This window comes from Acomys russatus, chromosome 15, assembly GCF_903995435.1.
Source record: "Acomys russatus chromosome 15, mAcoRus1.1, whole genome shotgun sequence".
Classification (NCBI taxonomy): Eukaryota; Metazoa; Chordata; class Mammalia; order Rodentia; family Muridae; genus Acomys; species Acomys russatus.
In genome coordinates, this window is record NC_067151.1 from 49,464,770 (window position 1) to 49,490,295 (window position 25,526).

Here is a 25,526-nt window from a genome sequence, read left to right on the forward strand (position 1 = left end):
GGTAGAGTAGTTTGAGCAGATCCCCTGGGTCCAGATCGGCCAGCCTTGATAGTATTCTTGCAGAGTTCATGGGCCCGCTGGGTCCTTCTATTTTCCCATTGTCCCATACCTCTCTCACCTGGAGCCCCAACAGGAAGTCCCAGAATCTGTGCAAATCTCCTGCAAAATGAAGACTCTCAGGGGACATCCCTGTTAGACTAGTATTCAATTATAAGTGAGTACATACCATGTGTGTCTTTCTGCATCTGGGTTAACTCACTCAGGATGATCTTTTCTAGTTCCAACCATTTGCCTGCAAATCAAGATTTCCTTGCTTTTTAATAGCTGAGTAGTATTCCATAGTGTAAATGTACCACAGTTTCTTTATCCATTCTTCAACTGAGGGACATCTAGATTGTTTTCAGATTCTAGCTATTACAAATAAGGCTGCTTTAACATGGTTGAGAATATGACTGTGTTGAGTGGTAGAGTGTCTTCTGGGTATATTCCAAGGAGTGGAATAGCTGGGTCTTTTGGTAGCCCTATTCACAGTTGTCTGAGAAAGTGCCAGATTGGCTTCCAAAGTGGTTGTACAAGTTTGCACTCCCACCAGCAATGAAAGAGTGTTCCCCTTTCTCCACATGCTCTCCAGCATGTGCTGTCACTTGAGTTTTTGATCTTAGCCATCCTGATGGGTGAAAGACCAGATCTTAGATTCCTCCTACGTCCCCAAGGGCAGCACCTAGATACCAGAAGCAGCACCACAGCCTCCAACCCACAGTCCCACTGGTCACTCAGGGGGGAGTGACTGAACAATAGGAGCATACAGGGTCTCAGGGTCCAAGATGATGGAGCACAGCTGAATGCGACTTCCCAGAACACAGCATCTGCTCAGGTAGAGACTTTACTGTGGAGCCAACTCCAAAATGCTCCCATTTGTGTTCCTCCTGTCTTTCCCTACCACCCTGAAGAAGACTCCAGACCACCACCACCACCACCACCACCACCACACCACACCACACCACATACAACTATGGATTTTTTACAAAGGAGCCAAAACCATACAGTGGTTGAAAAAAAAGCATCTTCAACAAATGGTGCTTTTCTAACTGGATGTCTACATGTAGAAAAATGCAAATAAATCCATATTCATCACCCTGCAAAAAACTCAGGTCCATGTGGATCAAGGACCTCAACATAAAATCAGATACACTAAATCTATTAGAAGATAAAGTAGGGAAGAGCTTTGAACTCATTGGCACAGGAGACAAATTCCTAAACAGAACACCAAAAGCACAAGCCCTAATATCAATAATTAATAAATGAGACATCTTAAAACTAAAAGGCATCTGTAACGCAAAGGACATTGTCAATAGAAAGAAATGACAATCTACAGATTGGGAAAAGATCTTCACCAATGCTATATCTGACAAATGGCACTATCAAACAAAATAACCCAATTAAAAATGGGATACAGAGCTAAACAGAATTGTCAACAGATGAATCTCAAATGACCAAGAAGCACTTAAGGAAATGTTCAACTTCCTTAGTCATCAGGGAAATGCAAATAAAACAACTCTAAGATTACATCTTATACCAGTCAGAATGGCTAAGATCAAAAACTCAAGTGGCAGCACATAATGGCAAGGGTGTGAAGAAATGGGAACACTATTTCATTGCTGTTGGGAGTGTAAACTTGTACACTTTGGAAATCAATATGATGCTTTCTCAGAAAATTGGAAATAGTGCTACCTCAAGACTCAATTATACCACTCAATCAGCTTTGTTTGTAGTAGCCAGAAACTGGAAACAACCTCGATGTCCCTCAACGGAAGAATGAATAAAGAAACTGTGGTAGATTTACACAAAGGAATACTACTGAGCTATTAAAAACAAATTATGAAAATTTCAGGCAAATGGATGAAAGTAGAAAAGATCATCCTGAATGAGGTAACACAGACCCAAAAGACACAAACATGGTTTGTACACACTTATAAGTGGATTTAGCCCTATAGTACAGGATTAACACACTAGACACTAAGAAGATAAGTAACAAGGAGAATCCAAGAGAGGAAGATTGAATCTCACTCAGAAGGGAAAACACATTAGACAGAGGTATCTATTAAACATAGGAAACAAGGTAGGAGAAGGAGAGCATAGTGATATGAGGCTGGACCTCAGACCTTGGGAGGGTGGGGGAAAGAGGACAGAAGGCCTGTAGAGAAAAGAAAATTGTGCGTAGGAGCATCTCTGTGACAATCCGGAGACCAAAGTCAGTGTAGGCTCCAGGGAGGATATGAGGGCGACTCCAGCAGAGATTGCTGCTAAGAGAGGCCATAGAGGCTGAAGAGGACTCATCCTAACTAGACAAGACTCCTCAAAGCGGGAAGGGAACATCAAAACACCCATAAAAACTTTGACTCTGTTTTCCCTACCTACAAAAATGTGCAGGAGTAATGATAGAACAAACAGAGCAGAGATTAAGGGAATATCCAAGAAATGCCAGGCCCAACCCAGGATCCACCTCATGGGAAAGAGCCATCCCCTGACACTATTAATGATACTCTGCTATACTTGTAGACTGGAGCCTAGCAGAGTTGTCTTCTGAGAGGCTCCACCCAGTAAAGCTTTGAAACAAATGCTGAAACTCATAGCCAAACATAGAGAGTCTTGTGGAAAAGTCGGAGGAAGGAGAAAAGGACCTGGAGGTGCCAGAATCTCCACAGGGAGACCAATAGAGCCAACTATCCAGGACCCAGAGGCTCTTTCTGAGACTGAAGCACCAACCAAGGACCAGGCATGGACTGGACATAGCCCCCCATACACAGATGCAGCAGATGGGCAATTCAAACTTCATGTTCGTCTGATAGGAAGGGGATTGGAGACTGTCTCTGAAATGGACTCAGTTGCCAACTTTTTGGTCATTTCCCCCTGGCAGGACTGTGTTGCCAGGCCACAGGGGAAGAAGACATGCTCAATCCTGATGCTATTTGATGAGCTAGGTTGGATGAGAAGGAGGGCTCCATTTTCTCAGGAATAGGGGAGGGGGAAATCAATGAAAGGGAGAAGGGGAGTTGCTGGAGAGGAGGAAGCATTGGTCTACAACGAAGATGTAAAGTGAGTAAACACATTTTTAAGAAAGAAAAAAACAATCAATATAATATGAAAGCATTGCATAGGGACCTTTGTAGTAAATAACCCTAGTGGGCCCACTTTAATCACAGATCCATTTTAGGGCATCCCCAAACCTAGTTCAGATTGGCATGATATTTGGCATAGCTGTGCCCCAAACAATGACAGAATAACTTAAAAAAAAGGAGTAATTTGTTTGGGCTCGTGTGTCTGGAGATTCAGTCAATGTATGCTTGGCTTTGCATTGGGTAGAACCTCTTAATGGTGGAACCATGTGGCAGAAAGGTTTCACACCTCATGCTGTGAAAGAAGCAAGAGAAAAAAGGACACACACCGAGTAATTTACTTTTCCAATTAGGCTCCACCGTGTACCCGTTATCATCATAATATACCCCACTACGTTATAACTCCATCAGGATATTTATTTATTCATTAGATCCAAGTCTTTATTATGTTTCTTGAAATGCCATCCCAGATAACCCCTAAAGGATGCTTTAATAATTTCCCAGGTATTTATCAAGTTAGCTAAGCTTACTCATTTTTTATGACATTACTCCTTATGTCACAACAAAGGGGGTAGACAGAATATAACCTCTGCTGTGTCCTTGTCAAACATTAGGGGGTCTGAACCAAAACATGAAGAAGAAATAATGAAATCTTGATTATTGTTTAGAACACCCTATGACACAGTTTTTTGAAATATCCATATCATGAGAGATGAAAGAAAAAACTAATGGAAACCAGAGACAAACCAACTAAAGCAAATGTGTGCTCCTAGATTAAGTCTGTGATTTAAAACATAATATATAAACTATAAAAATATTGAGAAGATAAGTGTGGACATTTTAATGTCTATCTTTTTTGGTAATATATGAAGTTAAACTTTCTCAATGCAAAATGGCATTGTGGTTATGTATAACAAAGTGTTTGCTTCCAGCAGATGCATGCTGAGCTAATTAACGCTAACTTACGGTGCCTGAAAAGTTACTTTAAATAATTGATGTGAAGCCTCTTATATAAAATAGGTATAAAGTGAAAAATAAAATGTCAATATATTAATTGTTGAATTTAAAATCAGAGTCAATTCACTGAGCTTGTCTTCCGACTCATGTTTTCTGTGTGTTTGATAAGTTTTAAAGAAATTTCAGAGGGAACAATTAGCCTGCCCTTCTATGTTTCGTAACTCTACTTCACTCAGCATGTCCAATCAGTCAACAAGTTCTTTGTATCACAGCTATGAATGTCATTTTCATCTCTCTTCAATCCCTTCTGCAGTGACAAATCCACTATACCAGCTTCCTAATTGTCTTTCTTGTTCCTGTCTGCCTACTGTCTATAACACTTCTATTCCCACAACATTCTAAAACTACACAGGCTTAAAAGTTTCTGAATTACCAATTTTATTCTGTGAATTCCATAAGTAAAACATCCTCACAGCTTTCAAGATAAACCTCAGTTCCTTTACCATGTTTCCTTGAGCCCTTGATATGGTGCTTTCTTGATGCTACACTCTTATCTTTCACTTCCCTTTGCTTTTGCAGATGAATTCTCAGATTCCTGAAAGTAGGTAACAAAAGGCACTATCCTGGCCAGATATAGTGTCACATCTATAATACCAGCATGTGGGGAAACAAGGCAAAAGGGTCAAGAATTTGAGTCCAAGTCAGGCTACATAAGGGTTTCAAGGCTAACCTGGACTACACAGCAATGTTCCATTTAAATCAGTCGCTCAATCAATGCCCTATTGTCCCTTGGTAAAAGAAAACTGTGTACTTTTTTAGAAAATTACGTTCTTAATGCTCATTGTACCTGACTCAATGATGTCCTATTCTCAAATGGCCGCTTGCATGTTTGTTATGTGAGAAGGCTTCTGGGAGAAGATAGTTTCTTGTTTGAGTCTGAACTTCCCCAAAGACTCATGTGTTGAAGGTCTTCATTGCCTTCTGATGAGCTTTGAGAAAGTTGTTGGGTCATGAGAGTTCCATCTTCATGTGTAGATTAATCAACTGATGAGCATATGCTGTGATGACATCATTGGGAGGTAGTGAAAAGTAAAAGGTGGGACCTAATTGGAAAAAGTAGATTACTGTGGGCCCTGGATGATAGGTGTTGTCTCTAGCCCCTTCTTTTATAGGCTTTGCTTCCTTGAAATCAGTAAATGATTAGCTTTCCTACATATGACCATCTACCCCGATGTTCAACCCACCACACACTTCAGAAGCATAGAGCCAAGTGAACATGTGCTGATCTATCTGAACTGAGAGCCTAAATAAATCACAAAGTTCCTGGAAGATTACTTTCAGTGTTAGTCTTCAATGAGTAAAGTCCTCAAGCTAAATGTTTTTCAATCACTACATATAGGTAACTATATAAATATAATGTTGTAAGAATGAGAAGATGAATGAATAGAAATGTAAACATGAATATCTTATAAATATTCTCCTATGCATTGCAGAGGAGATTCCTATCTATTTTATCAATAACAGCTTTGGAGTGGGAGTCAGCAGAGTACATAATGATGAGAAAGAACATAGAACAATAAAGTATAAAATGGCATGAAAATCTAGGAATAAATTTGAAGAGTGATATAATGAGAGGTTTTCATTATGAAGAAATATACAAAGTTTTTTCTCATAGTTGTGATAAATAACTTTATTAATAGGAGTCCAGTAAGTTGTCAATTAAGGCCAAGAAGTGATAAAAGAGATGTCATACAACTAAAAAGCTTCTATAGAGGAAGGAAGAAGTCATGGAGCTCATTCCTGGCATTGTAAACCTAGGTGTATATTCTTTTTCCTTTTTTAATTCACTTTACACCTGATCAGGTCACCTGATGGTATTGTCTGACTTACCAAAAACTCAGGTAACAAGAAGAAATCCTTCACTTGGAACTTGTGTTTCCTCACCTGTTAAATGAAGGCCTCTGGAGTCTCTTGCTTAATGCTAAATCTCAGTGGAAATAAGCTGGTGACTAGTAGAAGAAAAAAGTACCTGTAGAAGGAACTACTTCTATATTCATCACAGTTTAAATCCAGCACAGTTACACATGCATTTTGTACAGGTATACGAGAGCATTGAGTAACTATTAGGAATTAACATTTTAGTACCATTCATCTTTCATTGAATTATGATATAGTTATGTTGTTCACAAAATAATTTGCTGTACTTGTCCTACTACAAATACCGTTATATTTTTCCATAGTTGAGACTGCTATACATACTAACATATACATTGCTAAATCTTATACTACAATTATGTGTGAATCATCTATTTCCAGGCTTGTAGTGATTAGTACGTATTAACAAATATATAAATCTGCCTTACTCTTTTATAGCTAAGTTATATGAGTATATTGTGATTTATTTACCTATGTGTCCACTAATTAATGTTGCTATAAATATTCTAGTGTATAAGCAGTAGTATATTAATATCCTGATGTGTGTGTTTTTTCTCTCCATATATCCAAATTATTTGGGGTATCTTGTATAAAGAGATATTCATTGGTTCTAAAATTGTGTGTGAGATAGATCTACAGAGTTCAATCTATAAATAAGTAGATATGAATAAATAAATGCTAGATAGACAATAGATAAATAGATACTGTCTCCCAAAAGTTTTTCCAACTTACAATTTTAGGAATTGCATCTATCTTTTCTTGATTTTTAGTAAAATTGCTATTAAATAGTGAAGATCACTCATCATTTTCACCTTTGGCAATTTGGTGACTGAAAACAAGACCTATTTCTTAATTATAACTTTACAGCATATTCCTGATGATTTTAAATGTCTGTTTACTTGATTGGCAGGTACGTATGTGATATTCTACTTTAAAGCATAAAATGTACTACATGTAAAATAAAGCTACATGTGATACGTACATGGACATATGTGGATAGAAACATAAAAGAAACACTTGGAATTAAGAAAAATTATTGGTAATTAAGAAAATTTCACAGAGAAAGAAAGGGCCCAGCATGGTGGCTCATGCCTTTAATCTCAATACTGGGGATGCAGAGGCAGGCAGATCTCTGTGAGTTTGAGGCCAGCCTGGTCTACCGAGTGAATCCAGGACGGCCAGGACTCTGTTAAACAGAAAAACCCTGTCTCAAAAACAAACAAAAGAAAATGAAAGAAAGAAAAGAGAATAACTGGCAGAAGTAAGCACGGTTACTGGAAGCAATGCAGTAAATGACAGTTTAAAACATTTTTTCTTTTATTTTTGAGTTTATACAATCATTGTATCATATCTCACTTCCCTTTCCTCCCTCCAAACCCTCCTGAGTACTCTTTATTGCTCTCTTTTAAATTTATGGCCTCTTAAAATTTATATGCAGGCACACACACACACACACACACACACACACACACACACACACACACACACACACACAATCTACTCAGTCTATATAATGTTAATTGTATGTGTATTTTCAGGGCTGATACTTTTTTTTTGCTGTTTTGTTTTTGTTTTTGTATATATGCTATATGTATGCATGCTTTTATGTGGTAGTGAAAGCATGCATATGCCATGCTGTGTGTGTGTGTGTGTGTGTGTGTGTGTGTGTGTGTGTAGATAAAAGTGTAATCTTGAATAATCAGTCTTCACTATCCACCTTGTTTGAGACGGTGTAGTCTCTTGCTCAGTGCTGTGAACTCTAGGCCAGCTGCTCTGTGAGCTCCTGTCTCTGCCTTCTATCTCACCATAGGATTACTGCCACTGCCTGTAGATGCTGCCACCTGTATCTTTACCCTCTTTTCTGGTTTGTTTTGTTCCTCCTTTTGTTTTTAGGACATTCTCCTACTTCTTGGTTTACTTTAGCTATGCCAGTGTTGTGCTTCCAGTCCCTTTAACAATTTCCCTGCAGTCTGTTTTTAAATGCTCTGCCCTCTCTGCCAGATGGTTAGCCTTATCTTCACCCACAGTCTCCCCATCCTTCTTGAGATCTCCTTACAGTGACTTCTCCCCAAGGATTGCTTGACCCTGAGTCATCTTTATACAAGAAATAGCATTTTTCCCTTATCAGATAAGAATGACAAAAAAAGAGCTCTGGATATTCCCACAGATCCAATCCCCCAGTCTCTCTCTCCTTCTGCTCTTCCAGATTCAATTCCCCAAGTTGCATCATCGGCTCTGTAGCAGAAAGACCACTTCTGTCTTTCTTTCCTCCTCTGACCCCTCACTGTCAATGGAGAACAAAGATCTTATCTGGACCCTTGATTCTTTCAACCCATCCCATTATCCCAGCCTCCATGATCAGCAGTTATTCTCTCTGAAAACATCATCTAAACAGAACAAGAAAACAGCCCCCAACTTCAGCAGATAACCCCCTAACCTACAGGCCATGCCTGCCAGAAAACCAGGTAGGCTGCCCATAGATCTTCTTTTAGGTCTATGTTTCCTCAGATCCAAAACCCCAATCTCATGCCACATCTGCAGCAGAACACCCATGGCAACCTTTTCTTCCCTACCTTCATCTCCTTTCCTCTCCCAACTTGTTGTTTTGCCCCAGATCCAACCCCCAGTATGTACTTCTTGCCAACCCAAGGGCTGCTCCTCAAAATGGGGAACCAGATGAGCTAACTCAAGAGCTTAACCACTCCCTCTTCCCCTCCAAATCAAATCCCCCAGTCTCACCACTAGTGCTGCAGCAGATCAGCAACTGTGGCCTTTCTTGCTGCCTGCTCACATTCACTGTGCATTCCACAGACCTCCCTTTCTATCCTCCCTGCCCTCACTCCTTGTTTTTCCCCAGCTCCCCACTTCAGTAGGCATCCCATGGTAACTCACAGCCTAGACTTACCAGGAAACTAGGTAGCCTGCCTGCAAACATTTCTTCAAGTGTAGAGAGTACCTCAGGGTAAAGGGTTGGAAAAAGATGAATGAAGAAAATAGACCTAAGAGACAAGCTGATGTAGATACTTTAATATCTAACAAAATAGACTTCAAAACAAAACTAATAAAAACAAATGGGGGAAGACATTAAATACTCACCAAAGGAAAAATCCAAGATGACATTTCAATTCTTCACATTTATTTCCCAAACACAAAGCACTCACATTTGTAAAAGAAACATTACTACAGCTTAAATCGTATATTGATCCTCACACATTGATAGTGTCAGACTTCATTCAGTATCTCACTTTCATCAATGGACAGGTCATCCAGCCAAAAAAGTGAACAGAGAAATACTAGAGCCAACAGATATTATAAACCAAATGGACTTAACAGATGTTTACAAAACATTTCATCCAAACACAAACATTCTTTCTCCTCTGTACCTCATAGAACAGTCTCCAAAATTGACCACATACTCAGACACATAGTAAGTCTCAACAGATACAAGAAAAGTGACATATGAAATACCTACCTGCATCCTATCACATCGCCCCAAATTAAAGCTAAAGTCAACAACAAAAATGCAGAAGATATCAGAAAATGGAAAGATCTCCATGCTCATGTATTGGTAGGACTAACATAGTAAAAATGGCCATCTTAGAAAATCAGTCTATATATTTAATTCAATCCTGGTCAAAATTCCAACACATGATCTACACAGATCATGAAATGACAATTCTCAACTGCATATGGAAAAACAAAAAAATCTAGGATAGCTAAAACAATCTTTAACAATAAAAGAGCTGCTGCAGGTCTCAGTCATAGTAGAGAGGTATAATGATTAAAACCACATGATACTGGCATAAGAACAAACACATTGATTGATGGAATCAATTTGAGACCCAGATAGAAATTTACACACCTGTGGACACCTGTTTTTTTAATATATTTTTAAAAACCAGAAAAACACACTGGAAAAAAGACAGCACTTTCAACAAATGGTGCTGCTCAAACTGGATGTAGGCATGTAGAAAAATGCAAAAGATTCATAATTATCACCCTGCAAAAAACTCAAGTCCAAGTGGATCAAAGAACTCAACACAAATCTAGACACACTGAACTTGGTAGGAGAGAAAGTGAGGAATAGCCTTGAATGCACTGGCCTAGAAAAAATATTCTGATCAGAAATTTTAGAGTGCTAGTGCTAAAATAAACAATTAATAAATAGGACCTCATGACACTGAAAAGCTTCTGTAAGGCAAAGGAAATCATCAGTCAGACAAAGAAGCACTTTACAGAATGGGAAAAGATTTTCTAAACTCCGCATCCAACAGAGGACTAATATCCAAAATATGTAAAGAACTCAAAAATTAAGTATCAAAAAAAATACAAATAATGCAATTTAGAAATAAGGTACAGATCTGAACAGAGAAATTTCCTTTTTAAAAAAATCTTTGTGTGTTTTTCCTCCATTCATTTATTTAATCATGTTAATCTCTATCCTAGTCCACTCCCTCCTCTCCTCCCAGTCCAACCACCACCACCACCTCCCATCCCCCATCCCTCTAGCTAGGGGGAAAGAACCCAGCAGTAGGTAGCAGACTCAGAGACAGCCCCTACTCCTGTTGTTAGGGAATCCACATGATGACCAAACTGCACTTTGCTACATATGTATAGGAGGTCTAGGTTCTGTCAGTGCAAGCTCTTTGCTTGGTGGTCCAGTCTCTGTGACCTCCCATGGGCCCAGGTTAGTTTCATCTGAAGGTCTTCTTGTCGTGTCTTTGACCCCTCTGACTCCTTCTTTCCTTCCTCCCATTCTTCCACTGCACTCTCTGAGTTTGGCCCATTGCTTGGCCTTGGGTCTCTGCCTCTGTCTCCATCAGCTGCCAGCCAAAGCCACTCAAAAGATAGTTATGCTAGGGTCCTCTCTGCAAGCTAGCAGAGGATCATTAATAGTGACAATGGTCTACCCTCTGCTATGTGTGGGGGGCGGTCTCAAGCTGTGCCAGTCACTGGTTTGCCATTTTCTCAATCTGTTCCATCTTTGCCACTATGTTTCTTGTAGACAAGACAATTTTTGGATTGAAGGTTTTAACGTGTGGGTTGGTGTTCCTCTCCCTCCACTGGAAGCCCCATCTGGATCCAGGGTGTACAGACTTTATGCTCCTTAACACTCGTTGCTTGGCATCTCAGCTAGGATCACACCCCATAGACTCCCAGGAGCCTCTCATGTTCCATATATATGCCCCATTTCTGTTCTCTCCCAGTTCTTCTCCTCACCCATCCTCCTCTCTCTCAGACCACCTGATCCCAACTTCTGTTATCATCCCAACCTCATCTTCTGCCTAGTTCTCTCCCTCCATCTATTCAGATATCTACTGTATTTTCTGTTCTGAGTGAGATTCAAGCATCTTCCCTTGGACTTTCCTTGGCTTCTTTGGGTCTGTGGATTGCAGTATTGTTATCCTGTACTATATGACTATTATCTGCTTAAAAGTGACTACATACGAAGTATGTCTTTCTGTGCCTGGGTCACCTCACTCAGTGTGTTCTTTTGTAGTTCCACCCATTGGCCTGCAAATCTCACGATTTTCTTGATTTTTAATAGCTGAGTAGCATTCCATTGTATAAATGTTCCACATTTTCTTTATCCGTTCTTAGCTGAGGTTCATCTAGTTTGTTTCCAGTTACTGGAAAACAAGGCTTCAATGAACATAGTTCAGGAAGTGTCCTTGTAGCAAGGTGGATCATCTTTTGAGTAAATAAATGCCCAGAAGTAATACTACTGAGTCTTGAGGGAAATCTAATTCCAATTTTCTGAGAAACCTTCCGTTGATTTCCACAGTGGTTGTACAAGTGTGCACTCCCACCAGCAATGGAGGAGAGTTGCCCTTTCTCCACATCCGTGCCAGCATGTGCTGTCACTTGAGATTTTGATCTTAGCCATTCTGACAGGTGTAAGATGGAATATCAGAGTTGTTATGCATTTGCATTTCCCTCACGACTAAGGAAGCTGAACATTTCTTTAAGTGCTTTTTGGGCCATTCGTCTGTTGAGAATTCTGTTTAGCTCCGTACCCTTTTTTTATATTGTGTTATTTGGTTTGTTGGTGTTTAATTTCTTGAGTTCTTTATATATTTTGGATATTAGCCCTCTATCAGATGTGGGGTTGGAGAAGATATTTTTCCAATCCACAGGCCATTGTTTTGTTCTATTGACAGTGTCTTTTGCCTTATAGAAGCTTTTCAGTTTCAATGATGTCCCATTTGTTAATTGTTGATCTTAGAACCTGAGCTTTTGGTGTTCTGTTCAGGAAGTTGTTGCCTGTTCCAATGATTTCAGTGATCTTCCCCCAGTTACTCTTATAATAAATTTAGTATATCTGGTGTTACATTGAGGTCCTTGATCCATTCGGACTTGAGTTTTGTGATAGATATGGATCTACTTGCTTTTTTCTACATTTGCCATCCAGTTAGACTAGCACCATTTGTTGAAGACGCTTTCTTTTTTCCATTGTATGGTTTTGCTTTCTTTCTCAAATTAGGTGTGTGTGTGTGTGTGTGTGTGTGTGTGTGTGTGTGTGTGTGTGTGTGTGTGTATTTCTGGGTCTTTGATTCTATTCCATTGATCTACTGACCTGTTTCTATGCCAGTATCATGCATTTTTTGTTACTATTGTTCTGTGATACAGCTTGAACTCAGGGATGAAGATAGCTCCAGAAGTTCTTTTATTGTAAATAATTAATTGTTTAAGCTAATTTGTTTTTTTTTTTTAATATGAAGTTTAGAATCGTTCTTTCAAGGTCTATAAAGAATTGTGCAGGTTTTTTTTTTTATAGGAATTGCATTGAATCTGTATATTGCTTTTTATAAGTGGCCATTATTAATACATTAATACTACCAATCCATAAGCATGGGAGAGCTTTTCATCTTCTGATATCTTCTTCAATTTGTTTCTTCAGAGACTTGATGAGGTTTTTTGTATTGTTTTTTGTTTTGGTTTGGTTTTTGGTTTTTGCTTTATCATACTGGTCTTTTACTTGTTTAGTTAGATTTACACCAGAATATTTCTATTGTAAAATGTGTTGTTTCCTTAATTTCTTTCTCAGCCTGTTTGTCTTTTGTATACAGGAAGGTTACTGATTTTTTTCAAATTATTTTTATCCAGCCACTTTGCTGAAGGTGTTTATCAGCTATAGGAGTTCCTAGGTAGAATTTTGGGAGTCACATATGCTTTCATATCATCTGCAAATGGTGATACTTTTAATTCCTCCTTTTCAAATTGTATCTCCTTGATGTCCTTTAGTTGTCTTACTGCGCTAGAACTTTGAGTACTATGTTGAATAGATATAAAGAAGGCAGGCAGCCTTGACTAGTCCCTGATTTTAGTGGAAATGCTATAAGTTTCTCTCCATTTAATTTGGTGTTGGCTATTGGCTTGCTGTATATTGCTTTTTTGTGTGTTTGGGTATGAGCCTGGTATCCCTGATCTCTTCAAGGCTTTAAAGATGAAGAGGTGTTGGTTTTTCTTGAAGACTTTTCCAGCATCTAATGAAATGATCATGTGTTTGTTTGTTTGTTTTCAGTTTGTTTATATGGCAGATTACATTGATGGGTTTTCACATATTGAACCATCCCTGTATCTGTGGGATGTAGCCTACTTGATCATAGTAGATAATATCTTTGATGTGTTTTTTGATTTGGTTTGTGAGTATTTTATTGAGTATTTTTGCATCAATATTCATGAGTGAAATTGGTCTGAAATTCTCTTTCTTTGTTGGGTGTTTGCAGGGTTTAGATTTGAGGGTGACTGTGGTCTCATAGAATGGGTTTGGCAATGTTGCTTCTGTTTCTATTTAGTGGAATAGTTTGAGGAGTCTGGTAGAATTCTGCACTACAATCATCTGGTCCTGGACTTTTTTGATTGGGAGACTTTTAATAACTGCTTCTGTATCCTTAAGGGTTTTAAGACTATTTAAATAGTTTATCTGCTCTTGATTTAGCTTTGATAAGTGATACTTATCTAGGAATTTGTCCATTTCATTTAGAGTCTCCAATTTTTTGGAGCACAGGTTTTTGTAATAAGACTTAATGATCTTATATTGTTCTCTTTGCTTTTATATTATTGATTTCAGCCCTTAGACTGTTTATCTCCTGTCATCTACTCCTCTTGGGTGTGTTTGCTTCTTTTTGTTCTAAAACTTCGAAGTGTGTTAAAAGTCACTGGTGTGAGATCTCTCAAATTTCTTTATGAAGGCACTTAATGCTATGAACTTTCCTCTTAACACTTCCCTCGTTGTGTCCCATACATTTGGGTATGCTGTGGCTCATTTCTGTGCCTCATTTTCATTGAATTCTAGAAAGTCTTTGATTTCTATCTTTATTTCCTTCCTGACCCAGTGATCATTGAGTAGAGAGTTATTTAGTTTCCCTGAGCTTGTAGCCTTTTTGTTGTTTCTGTTGTTGAAGTCCAGTTTTAATCCATGGTGGTCTGATAGGATACAAGGAATAATTTTAGTTTTCTTAGGTCTGTTGAGGTTTGCCTTGTGGCTCACCATATGGGCAATTTTGGAGACAGTTCTGTGAGGTGCTGAAAAGAAGGTATAGTCTTTTATGTATTATTTTGTGAACTACTCTGTAAATACTAATAAGTTCACTTGATTCATAATGTTATTTTCATTATTTCTAGTTGGTTTCTGTCTTAATGACCCATCCAGTGGTGAGAAGGGGGTGTTGAAGTCTCCCACTATTAATGTGTGGGGTTGTAAGTTGTAAGTTTACAACTTACAAACATGGGTACCCTTGCATTTGGGGCATAAATGTGAGAACTGAGACATCAGCTTGGTATATTTATCCTTAGATGAGTGCTTCACTATCTCTTTTGATTAATTTTGCTTGAAAGTCTATATTATTAAATACTAAATAGCTACTCCAGCTTGCTTCTTGGGTCCATTTGCTTGGAAAACCCTTTTTCAGCCGGACACTCTGAAGAAATGTCTATCTTTGTTGCTGATATGTGTCTCTTGTAAGCAGCAGAACAATGGATCCTGTTTTCTCATCCATTCTGTTAGCCTGTGTCTTTTTATTGGGGAATTGAGTCCACTGATACTGAGAGATACTAATGACCAGTGGTTGTCTATTCCTGCTAAGTTGTGTTAGAGATGTCAGTATGTATGTTTGTGTGTGCTCCCCTTGTTTTTGTTTTGCTGGTCTTTGTTTATTTCCTGTATTTTCTTGGATGTATCTAACCTCCTTTGGTTGGACTTTTTTCCTTGCAGTATTTTATGTAGGGATGACTTTATGGATGGATATCTGTTTTGTTTTGGAATATCTTGCCTTCTCCTCTTGTTATTGAGAGTTCTTAAATAGAGAAATTGCAACAAATTAAACTAAAATGGCCGAGAAACACTTAAAGAAATGTGTAACATCTTTAGCCATCAGAGAAATGCAAACAAAATTACTTTGAGATCCCGTCTTACACCTGTCAAAATGGCTAAGATCAGTACAAAAGTGACAGCTTATATGACCAAGGATATGGAGCAAAAGAACATTCCACCAACTCTGGTAGAAGTAGAAACTTATACAGCCACTATAAAAATCAATATGGCAGTTTCACAGAAAGTTGAGAACCTTAAACTCTAGCTATACTACTCTTGAGAATATACCCAAAGGATTCTCCATCCTACCAGAAGGGCATTTGTTCAACCATATTCATTGAGGCTTTGCTCATAATAGCCAGAAATGAAAACAATCTAGATGGCCCTCAATAGAAGATAGAAGATTACTCAGCTGTTAAAAATGACACTATGAAATTGGCAAGCAAATAGATGGAACTAAAAATTAATCATTCTGAGTGAGTTAATCCAAATCCCCAAAGAAGAATATGGTATGTATTCACTTATAAGTGGATATTAGCTGTTAAGTAAATGAAATCCAAGCTACAATCAATAGATCCAGAGTGGTTAGGTAAAGAGGAGGGGTCTAGGAAGTGATGTATGACTGTCCCTGGGAGGAGGAACTAGAAGAAATTATTGGAGCCACATCACTGACTAAGGCCACCCTCTCTGCATAGTGTCTGACTATAGCTCTCTGTTTCTATTCCCATTTGCTGCCAGAAGAAGCCTCTCTGATGATCACTGGATAAGGCACTGATCTTTGAGTATATCAGAATATTATTAGGAATTATTTTATTGATTTTTTTTAGACCAGTACTGTTTGGTTTTACATTAGATCTCTGGGTGATCTAGTTTCTTAATCTTGGTTACCCAAGCAGTGCCAATTGTGGGTTCCTTCTCATGGAGTAGGCCTTAGGTCAAACCAGTCATTGCTTGGCTAGTCCCACAAGTTCTGTAGCATCATTGCCCTAGCATATTTTGATGGCAGAACAAATTGTAGGTCAAAGGTTTTGTAGCTCTTTGGTTAACAGAGTTATAGTCTAAGCCCTTTCTGATACAATGAATGAGGGGGGAAAAGTTTTTTTAGGATTTATTCCTGAGCAAGAGTGAGGTAGAGCATTGGGAATTCAGGACAATTTTTAGGCGTTCAATTTCTAGCTATTTCTGTGCTAGTATTCACATCACTATGGCCATGCTATCTTTAGGAACATATGACAAATGTAACATCAAAATTATATAGGTTACTATTCTTTTTAAATTGATTTTCATAATTTTTGTTGTTTAATTACAATAAAGTTTTTCAATGTGGCTGTCCCTTTAGTCTCATTAGTGCTGAGTGGCACAACAAATAAAAGCAAGGGTGCATGGTCTCTTTACTCCCTTCTAGCTAACAGGCTTTTCCATTGCTGCCTCCTCTGCCAGACCAAAACACAAGGTTAAAACATATGTTCACCAAAAGGACATGTTATATCCTTTTCTGTCTCTGTCTCTGTCTCTGTCTCTATCTCTGTCTCTGTCTCTATCTCTGTCTCTCTCTCTCTCTCTCTCTCTCTCTCTCTCTCTCTCTCTCTCTCTCTCTCTCTCTCTCTCACACACACACACACACACACACACACACACACACACACACACACACGGAGAAATTGGGAAAGAGATCCACTCCAAGTTGTGTACAAAGGAAGCAGCATTGGGGAAGACACACTTTTCATTCTGGTCAGCGTGTATCTTTCTTCCCTGAGATATTTGTGATGACACTATTTACTAACATTGCCCATAAATTTTAACAAGTCAGACAAAAGCACCAAAGAATTTGCTCTGCCAATTTCAGTTGTGTCAGTTGTAGGCATGCTAGTTAGGTCTGTTCAGACAGTATTACCTTGGTGCTGAGGAGCCAGCCTTGGAGAGCTGTGCTGGTTTTTTGCTTCCATCCAAAATAAGTATTTGATTCCATTTAAGGGAGCTGGAGGAGGAAGGCTCTGGCTTGCCGCTTTTGTTCAGCAGGTGACAATTGATTGCCTCTACCGAATGAACTTAGTGCTACATAATAGTTACAGATTAAGCTCTGCTTATTTACTTTCTCACAAGTGTCCATTGAGGTGCCTTTAGAAAGGAAAGCTAATAAAGAAGGGTAATCGGTTCTTCTTATCTTTTTATCTTTCAAGCCTTTCTCTACAGTGGTTTGCCTTGGGAATTGTTTATCTGCTGATTATGCACTGACTCTGAGCGAGAAGAGCACAGAGTCGGAGGCAAGCAACCTCAAGCTACTGTGCTTGTTTTCTGAGTGAAGGCTTTATCCTAGTTGAACCTACTTCAGTACAGCAGCATCTCAAAAAACAGTTGTCTTGAGCCCCAGGGGTCCTTGAAACCAACAGTCAAGTTGGCATAGTTACTGGGCAATGAGAGAGTGCCAAAACATAAATTAGCCTATGCCTACATCTACCCCATCTGGGAAGTCCTGGAGTGTGTGAAAGGGCGGGTCCTACAGATCCAAAGCTGCAGGATCTCCATGACACAGGGCAACAACAGGATATCCAAGAGTAGTCCTTGTGAAGATCCAGTGCTTAAAATGTGGCAAAGTCAGAGACCTTGAACCAGGCCAATTACTCACTGCAACCAACATTTGCAAGTGAAGCTGTTTGGGCAGAAGGTATACTGTGAGACACACCATGACCCACCGGAGCTTCTGCTGTGAGATAGTTTTTTATTGGCTTTGCTTTGTTTGGGGGGGGGGAGGCTTAGGGGATGTTGCAAGGACAAAGGGCAGATATGAAAGGAGAGGTAGATGAGAGGGATTGGGGTGCATGATGAGAAATTCACAAAGAATCAATTTTTAAAACAATTTTTTTTATTTAAAGTTTAAGAAATTGATAGTGACTAAGATATAACAGCCAAGGTTGTCCCTTGATTTCTACATGCACCCGCATACATACATGCATACTTGCCCACATATATGCACCTCCATACACTTGAACATGCACATTCATACATATATACAAAAAAAGAAAAGAAAAACTAAAGATTTTTCAGGTAATGGGAAAATGATAGACTAGAGTAGTATGGCAGAGCCAAGCCTGGACCAGAAAGCATGAGCCAGGGACTGAAACAAATATGACTCCCAGTAGAAGGAATTCAGAACTCAGTCCAGAGAGCCAGGTCTTCTGAATAAAATGTGGATACAAATAAAGCTGATAAAGGAGCAGCCATAAGCAGAGACAGAGGTACACAATAGAGAGTGTGAGGAAAAGAAGTACTCGTATGACTTGCAGCCAAGTCTCAAAAGAATCCCAGGATACATAGGGCTCCTGTTGGGCTTTTTAAAGAAATCTCATTCCCCTTGGACCATAGTCTCCGTCTCTTACTATTCCTATCATCAGCCACAGCCACTCTTTTTCTCGCAGTTGCTGGCTTTTGAAATTCTTAAGAAAAAATGTAAAATAAAGCACGGAGAAACTGTGCCATTTCTCTAAGCATTGCTAGCTCTGCAGAAAAGTTGGAGCTAAGGCACATTACAGTTCTATGAATAACCCTAGCCCCACCCCCTTCCAGATGATGTGTAGTCATTTGACACCCTAGCTTGAAAGAAAATGAAACTAGATGTTCCTTTTAATCCTTCTACCCCTTCAACGTCTTTGTTCCAAAGAGGATAAAGACATCAGTTAAAACCCTTTGTCTGCAAATAGAATGGGATATAAGAGAAAATGATGCCTTTGTACTCTCTGTGAAGACTCACCGGTGCAACTCTGGTTTTCTATCATAAATGAAAAGAATACAGGAAAATAATGGCAAGTGCCATTTAGAAGCTTAATTGCCTTTAGAAAACATGGCTTAGAATCAAGATAATGTTAGATGGTATGTGAGTCAGTCAACTCTGTTAATCAAGTGTATAACACCTAAAGTTCATTGAGAACTTTTCCTGTGAGGCATGCTTTACTCTAAGTTCTTAAACCCCAAAGCCCCCATTTCTCTATGTTAGAAACAAAGGGTTACTTATAAATAGATATTAGCCATAAAGGATAGCCATGCTGCAAGCCAAAGAAGCTAAGTAACATGGAAGATTCAAGAGGACAGGGGAACCGATGAATCTCTCTGAGAAGAGGAATCCAAACAGACTTTGTGGGTAGGTATGTGGAGGGGGCTGGATGGGGTTGGGATGAGGATAAGAACAGGATGGATCAGGTGGAGGGAGGATGGAGGGAGAGAGTACTGGAAGAGACAACTGGAATTGGAAGGGGGTATCTCTGGCATGAGTTAGAAACCTAGGGCAATAGAAACTCCCTGGACCTATGATGGTGACCCTAGCTAAGACTCCTAGTAATGGAAGTCTTAGTAATGGAGCTCCTAGTAATGGAGCCTGAACAGGCCATCTCCTGTAACTAGGAAAGACTTCCAAAGGAGTGATTGGGACACCAACCTAGCCATGAAGCTCTCAGCCTACAATTTTTCCTGCCCAAAAGATGTCCAGAGGTAAAGATGGAAGAGAAATTGAGGGAATGACCAACCAATGGCTAGTCTAGCTTGAGAACCACACCATGCAACTTGGTATGCCAAGGCTGGTTGATGATACCTATGGGAGGCTTCCTTTTTCCTGAAGAGATAGGGAGGAGGAGTGAATGGGAGAGAGGGGAGGTAGTGGGAAGGACTGTCAGGAGAGGAGGGAGGGGAAAACTGCTGCTGGGATGTAAAATTAATTATGTAATTAAGAAAGAAAGCCAAGGCACAGAGATAATGGTTTGCATAGCAACACTGCAAATGGCAAAACTTTCCAGCATGTCTGACTTGCAGCTCTCAAACATTGTAATTATAACTCATCATCTCTACCGTTGTATAATGGACATAATGATTTTCTTTGTTCCTAAATATCTCTCTCTCTCTCTCTCTCTGTGTGTGTGTGTGTGTGTGTGTGTGTGTGTGTGTGTGTGTGTGTGTGTGTGTGTGTGTGTGTGTGTGTGTGTGTGTGTGTGTGTGTGTGTATGTGTGTGTGTGTGTGTGTGTGTGTGTGTGTGTGTGTGTGATATGTCTTCAGGTGCTCAGGCATCTGTGTGCACTTGCATGCAGAGACCAGAGATCCACATCCACTGTCCTGCTCAACTGTTCCCCACCTTGCTTTTTAATGCAGAGTCTCTTACTGAACCTGAAGCGCTCATATTCAGCTGGACTAGCTGGCCAGGGAGCACTGTCTCCAGCTCCTCAGCACAGGAATTACAGGTGTGCCCCACCATTTTCAGCTTTTATGTAGACCCTGAAGATGAAACTCATGTCCTCGAGCTTATGAGTCTCCTCAGTGCCTCATTGCCAATTAAAAACAAAATGTTATCCTTTTCTCTTCCTTTCATTTTTTACATTTTAGTTTTTCATTTATCTACTTATTCATTTATTTATGTGTTTGCATATGGACAACATATACCACAGTACACATGTGGAGGATAAAGGACAAATTTGTGGAATCAGTTCTCTCTGTCCACTTTTTATGAGATTCAGGGAATCCAATTCTGCAGTCTAAGAGTTTTTCAGAAGAGTGCTCTTACTTGTTAAACTAGCTCTCTGGCTTTTGCTTGGTTCTCTTGAGACAGAACCTCACTCTGTAGCCCGAGCTGTCACAGAGCTTGAGAAGCTCTTGTGTAAGTCTTCCTGGCAGCAGAATGAATAAATGGAGGATGGTAATTGATGTGATTCCTTTTTTTTTTTTTTTTTTTTCCTCAAGTACAAGTGACCCACCAAGGTCCGTGAAGATGCCAGGCAAATGCTCTCCCCCTCCAAACACTACCACCAGCCTCAAATTTTCATTTAACCATAGCCTGTTTTTAAGGAGCTCGATCTTAGCTAATGCCTGACAGCTCTTCAGTCTCAAAGAAGCAGTCTTTACACAAGCAAAATATAATGCACGATAAATGAATCTGGTTCCAGCCCCTGGAGTTTCTCCTGTGAATGGACCTCACATGCCAGCCTTTAGAGTGCTGTGCTGATGGTATGCCTGGGAGCATCTCTTCATGTGCCACATGGACCCTCTACTGCAGCAGATGGGATTCCAATGAAGCCATTTCATGTGTCACCCTCTCTGCATTTCCCCTTATGTGCTCCTGACACTGAGCCTTGGCTGTATACCTGTCATCAGGTGGCTTCATCCTGTCTGCTGTGTGTGTGTGTGTGTGTGTGTGTGTGTGTGTGTGTGTGTGTGTGTGTGTATGCACTGTCTTTTCCTGAAGGGACCCAATGCACAACTCCACCTTAAAAGGAAAACTGTCATATATCCCTGATGTTTGTGGAAGCTTGGGATTTCCTTCTTTTCCCTTTTTCAGTCTCCATGCTTTTGTTTTCCTCTTGTAACTTCAAAACAAGTGGTCAGTCCTTTGAAGATTAAGTATTACACAAACAAGTACTCACACTTCCCTTAGATGTGACAGTCTGGTTTTGGTTCACTCAAGACATTCCGTAGCAGTTTCACTAACAGATCTACGTTCTAGCACTTTAACTTTCTTATAGACCCCAGGATTCAAATCCTTTGTGTTCTCAGCATCAGAACAAAGCTGCTACATTTCTGTTCATGCTGGAGCCAAAGCTGTCATAATCTGCTGTTTTATTTATTTATTTTTTGATTGTCTTCAAGCTGTCAAAATGTTTGCAGTGACTATCAAAACATGCTAAAATTCATCTATGGCAGTGGGCCTGAGACACACTCTAATCTTTCAGACAAACGGGGTTAGATGAATAGCAAATATAGGAAAACTAAAAGAATGAAATTCAGTATGTCCAGCGTTATTAAATATGATAGAATTTGTTATACAGAAATGATTGATATTTATAAAGGCAGAATCTGAATTTTATACAAGCAGTGCTAAGTAGCTTTTCACTGGTAAATGCTTTTTTTTTTTTGAGTCAATATTATTTTTTAATATTCTCTCTCTCTCTCTCTCTCTCTCTCTCTCTCTCTCTCTCTCTCTCTCTCTCTCTCTCTCTGTGGGGGGGGTGGTAGCGGTGGTGGTGGTGTTGGTGTGTGTGTACATATGTCCACAAAGGCCAGAGATATCACCCCATCTGGAGTTACAGAAAACATGAGGTGCTTAACATGGACCTGAACTCAGGTCCTCTGGTAGAGTTTTACAAAGCACTGTTACCCGTAGAGCCATCTCTCCAGCTACCATGTCTATTTTAACTTTGTGACAGCTAAAGGTATAATTGCTGGATTTCATGTTTTTTTAATTTTGATTACCAAAACATTGTATGTCTGCTTCCAATTAATACAGACATTCCAAGCACCCCCTAGAAGAGCTCACCGAGCCCTGAGATCACATCTTAGCAAGTATAATGAAGCAGAAAGGGTAGGGTTTGTGTCTGTCTTAATTCTACAGCACTGAATGTCACTCTTTCAACTCACATTTGAATGTTAAATTTCACATCGAAGTATGTTGTTTATTATGCATAGTTGCAGAATCATAAATTAATTAGATAAGGGCATAGCATTCAGTTGTGGTTATTTGATTTCATGAGGTTTGTTTTCTATGTGTAATTAACACCAAAACCTCAAATTGCTTTGACTGCCATTACTCCAGGACAGAATAAGGGGCATTAAAGGCTGGTCCCTTGTTACGGGATCATATGCCGCCACAGTGCCCATGTCAATTTTGAACAGGTCTTTGTCACTCAGTGGGAGGTAGAAGTGAGCTTTCACAAACTAAACACATCCATTTACATTTTCCTAGTTCTATTTTTGCATCCAATGCAAAGGCATTTATTTACTAAGTGATTAATTTAGTTTTCTCACTTTTCTCATTCATAGGTTTTAATTTCTGGCAAAATGTATTAATTTCTAAGAAAAATGCACAATAATAGATGGTACATTTTATAGTGGTGATGGTTTTATACAGTGGCTTTAAATCAATTGATAGCATTTGTCACCACCCCTCCCCAAAAAAACCCAGAAGGATAGTGCTACAAAGCACTTGATGCTAAACGTGAGCCTGACTATCTTCAAATTCCTTCTTTGACTATTAAATGTGTGTGTGTGTGTGTGTGTGTGTGTGTGTGTGTGTGTGTGTGTGTGTGTAAGTATGTGGAAACGATACATCTATCTAAATATCTTCAATATCTCCAAGTATTCTTCAAGGGATATCCACAATTTCTTTTGAGACAGGCGCTCTCACTGGGACTGTTTGAGTCATCACTGAGTATGCTGATGGCCTGGCTAGTGAGCCCCAGAGAGATTATCTCCACTTCCTCAGGACTAGGACTATAAATGCACCTGTATGTCCGGCTCTTCATGGGTTCTAGGGATCAAACTTAGGTCTTCATACTTATGTGGCTGGCACTTTCCTAACCAAGCTCTCTCTCAGGTATTCAGGTATTTTAAAAGAAAAGTGTGTGTTTTATGTTACTGTCCTCTGTGAAGAGCCCAAATCCTCTGGTCAGTAAACTTAGCACTTACCTCAAAGACCTGTTGTATCTTCACAAAATCCTCCACACTGAGCTGGTTTTCAAGGAGGCCTGCACCATAGTCCTCACTAGCACTAACTCCTGTTTTCTCGAGGCATGCTGGCTCTGTCTGTGGCCCCATGTTCAATTCAAGTGTAGCATCAGGGTTGCTCTCAATGACTTGACTCCTCTTGAGCATCCTTCAACTCTGTGTTTGTTCCTCTTGTTGTTGCTTCAACAGGTGCCTTTGAAAAGGAGTTCAACTTAGAATAGAATTTAAAATGAAGACCCAACCATATCATTAGGAGGCAAAAACCTTTGAACAATGGTAGGGAATGAAAGCCTTCGACGCCTTCCCTTCTTTGAAACCATAATTTGCTTTCAAGACCTCCAAGTTGGCACTTCATATTCTGTTTAACTTGAACTCACTAGAAAGGCGTCTGGCTGTCCCCACTTCACAGCTACTAGTGGGCGGAACCCTCTTGCCTTAAATGCATTTGAAAGCAACCTTTCCTTATCTTTTTGACTAACCTCAACTGCTTTCAGTCATGCTTTCACCTGCATTTTCTCTTCTTGGGGTGTTTGGGCATGCAGGTGCACAGCTTCAAAGTCCTCCTAGCCAGTGAAGTTCTTGTACCCAAAAGCAACCTTCCCAGCAACACAGAGTTGTTTGTTTTCTCTGTCTTGGTGCTTTTGTGTGTTTCCTGGCAACCAACACCAAGCCAACTGACTTTCCCTTTCCTTCCCTATGATTGAATGACTGAACTGAAGGTTTGAAAGTTTAAAGAATTTTTAAGTTACGTTTTGGAAAGATAGTTCTCTCTACTCTTTCTTTATCAAAGGGTGTCCCATTTTATTTAAAGACTACTTTGACAAATATATTGTCTATAAAGCATAGCTATACAATTAGCCAAAGAAAAGAGCCTGACATTCAAGAATTTTATATTTTCCACTCAAAACATATCTTACTTTTATATAATAAAAATGTTCTTTATGTTTTGTTATAGGTTACATGTGCATATTGTAAGGATTACTCAGAAAATGTTTCAACTCATTAAAACTGTAAGGAAAAAGCAAAACAAATCATTATCTGTTAAACAAAGATAGTTTTACCACATTTCTACATTTATCTGTACCATCCCCAGTTCAGCTAATATACATGAAAAGGAGAAGTGGGGGATGGGGAGGTGGTCAGTAACTGCTATTTGTTTTGTTGTTGTGTTATTATTTGTTTGGTGTTTGTGGTTTTATTATATTTTGGGGGTAGCTGCTGTATTCCATTTTCCAGGAACTACACTTGGAAATTTTCATACATTCCTTTACCCAGACTCCATACAACTTTACAAAGCACACAATGCCAGGATTCCTATTTATGGGTGATGTGACACAGAACTTAGGAAGATGTAGATCACAGCAGAGTGGAGCCCAAGAATCAACCCTTGTGTTTCAGATGATTATTTTGCATCATATTTTCATCTTCCTGAAACAAAACCTGGCAGGAGGGCTTCTCTGAGGTCTGACCCAGCTCTAAGGGCCCATCATGCATTATGGCACTAAGAGCTTTTCCTACAGCACAGAGGAAGCTTTCTGCAAGCATTCCTGTGCCACCTTAGAAAAAATATTACAATTTCACTCACATACCTATCCATTTATTCATATATCTATTATATGTTCACAGTCCATAAGAACTGTTGGACCTGGTGGCTGATTTTGTGAGGCTTATAGCTTAATAGAGAGGTTATTTTTCTAATTTGGTTTCCAGGTCAATTATAGCCTCT

The 25,526-nt window shown here is 39.4% G+C and overlaps 1 protein-coding gene and 1 long non-coding RNA gene across 2 annotated transcripts in view; both read right to left on the reverse strand.

Annotated features, from left to right (window-relative positions):
• Positions 1-24,146, reverse strand: part of Wdr49 (WD repeat domain 49) — a 170,123-nt gene extending 145,977 nt beyond the window's left edge. The window contains exon 1 of the mRNA XM_051157307.1: positions 23,762-24,146. Coding sequence (XP_051013264.1) covers positions 23,762-23,947 — 186 coding nt within the window. The 5' untranslated portion in view covers positions 23,948-24,146. The remainder of the gene's footprint in view (positions 1-23,761) is intronic.
• On the reverse strand, positions 4,984-17,644 carry LOC127199327 (uncharacterized). Its single transcript, XR_007831927.1, has 3 exons — positions 17,219-17,644; positions 9,105-9,252; positions 4,984-5,176 (listed from the first exon to the last, which is right to left on the reverse strand). It is a non-coding gene; the product is annotated as an uncharacterized LOC127199327 (long non-coding RNA).
• Positions 24,147-25,526: the final 1,380 nt, after the last annotated feature.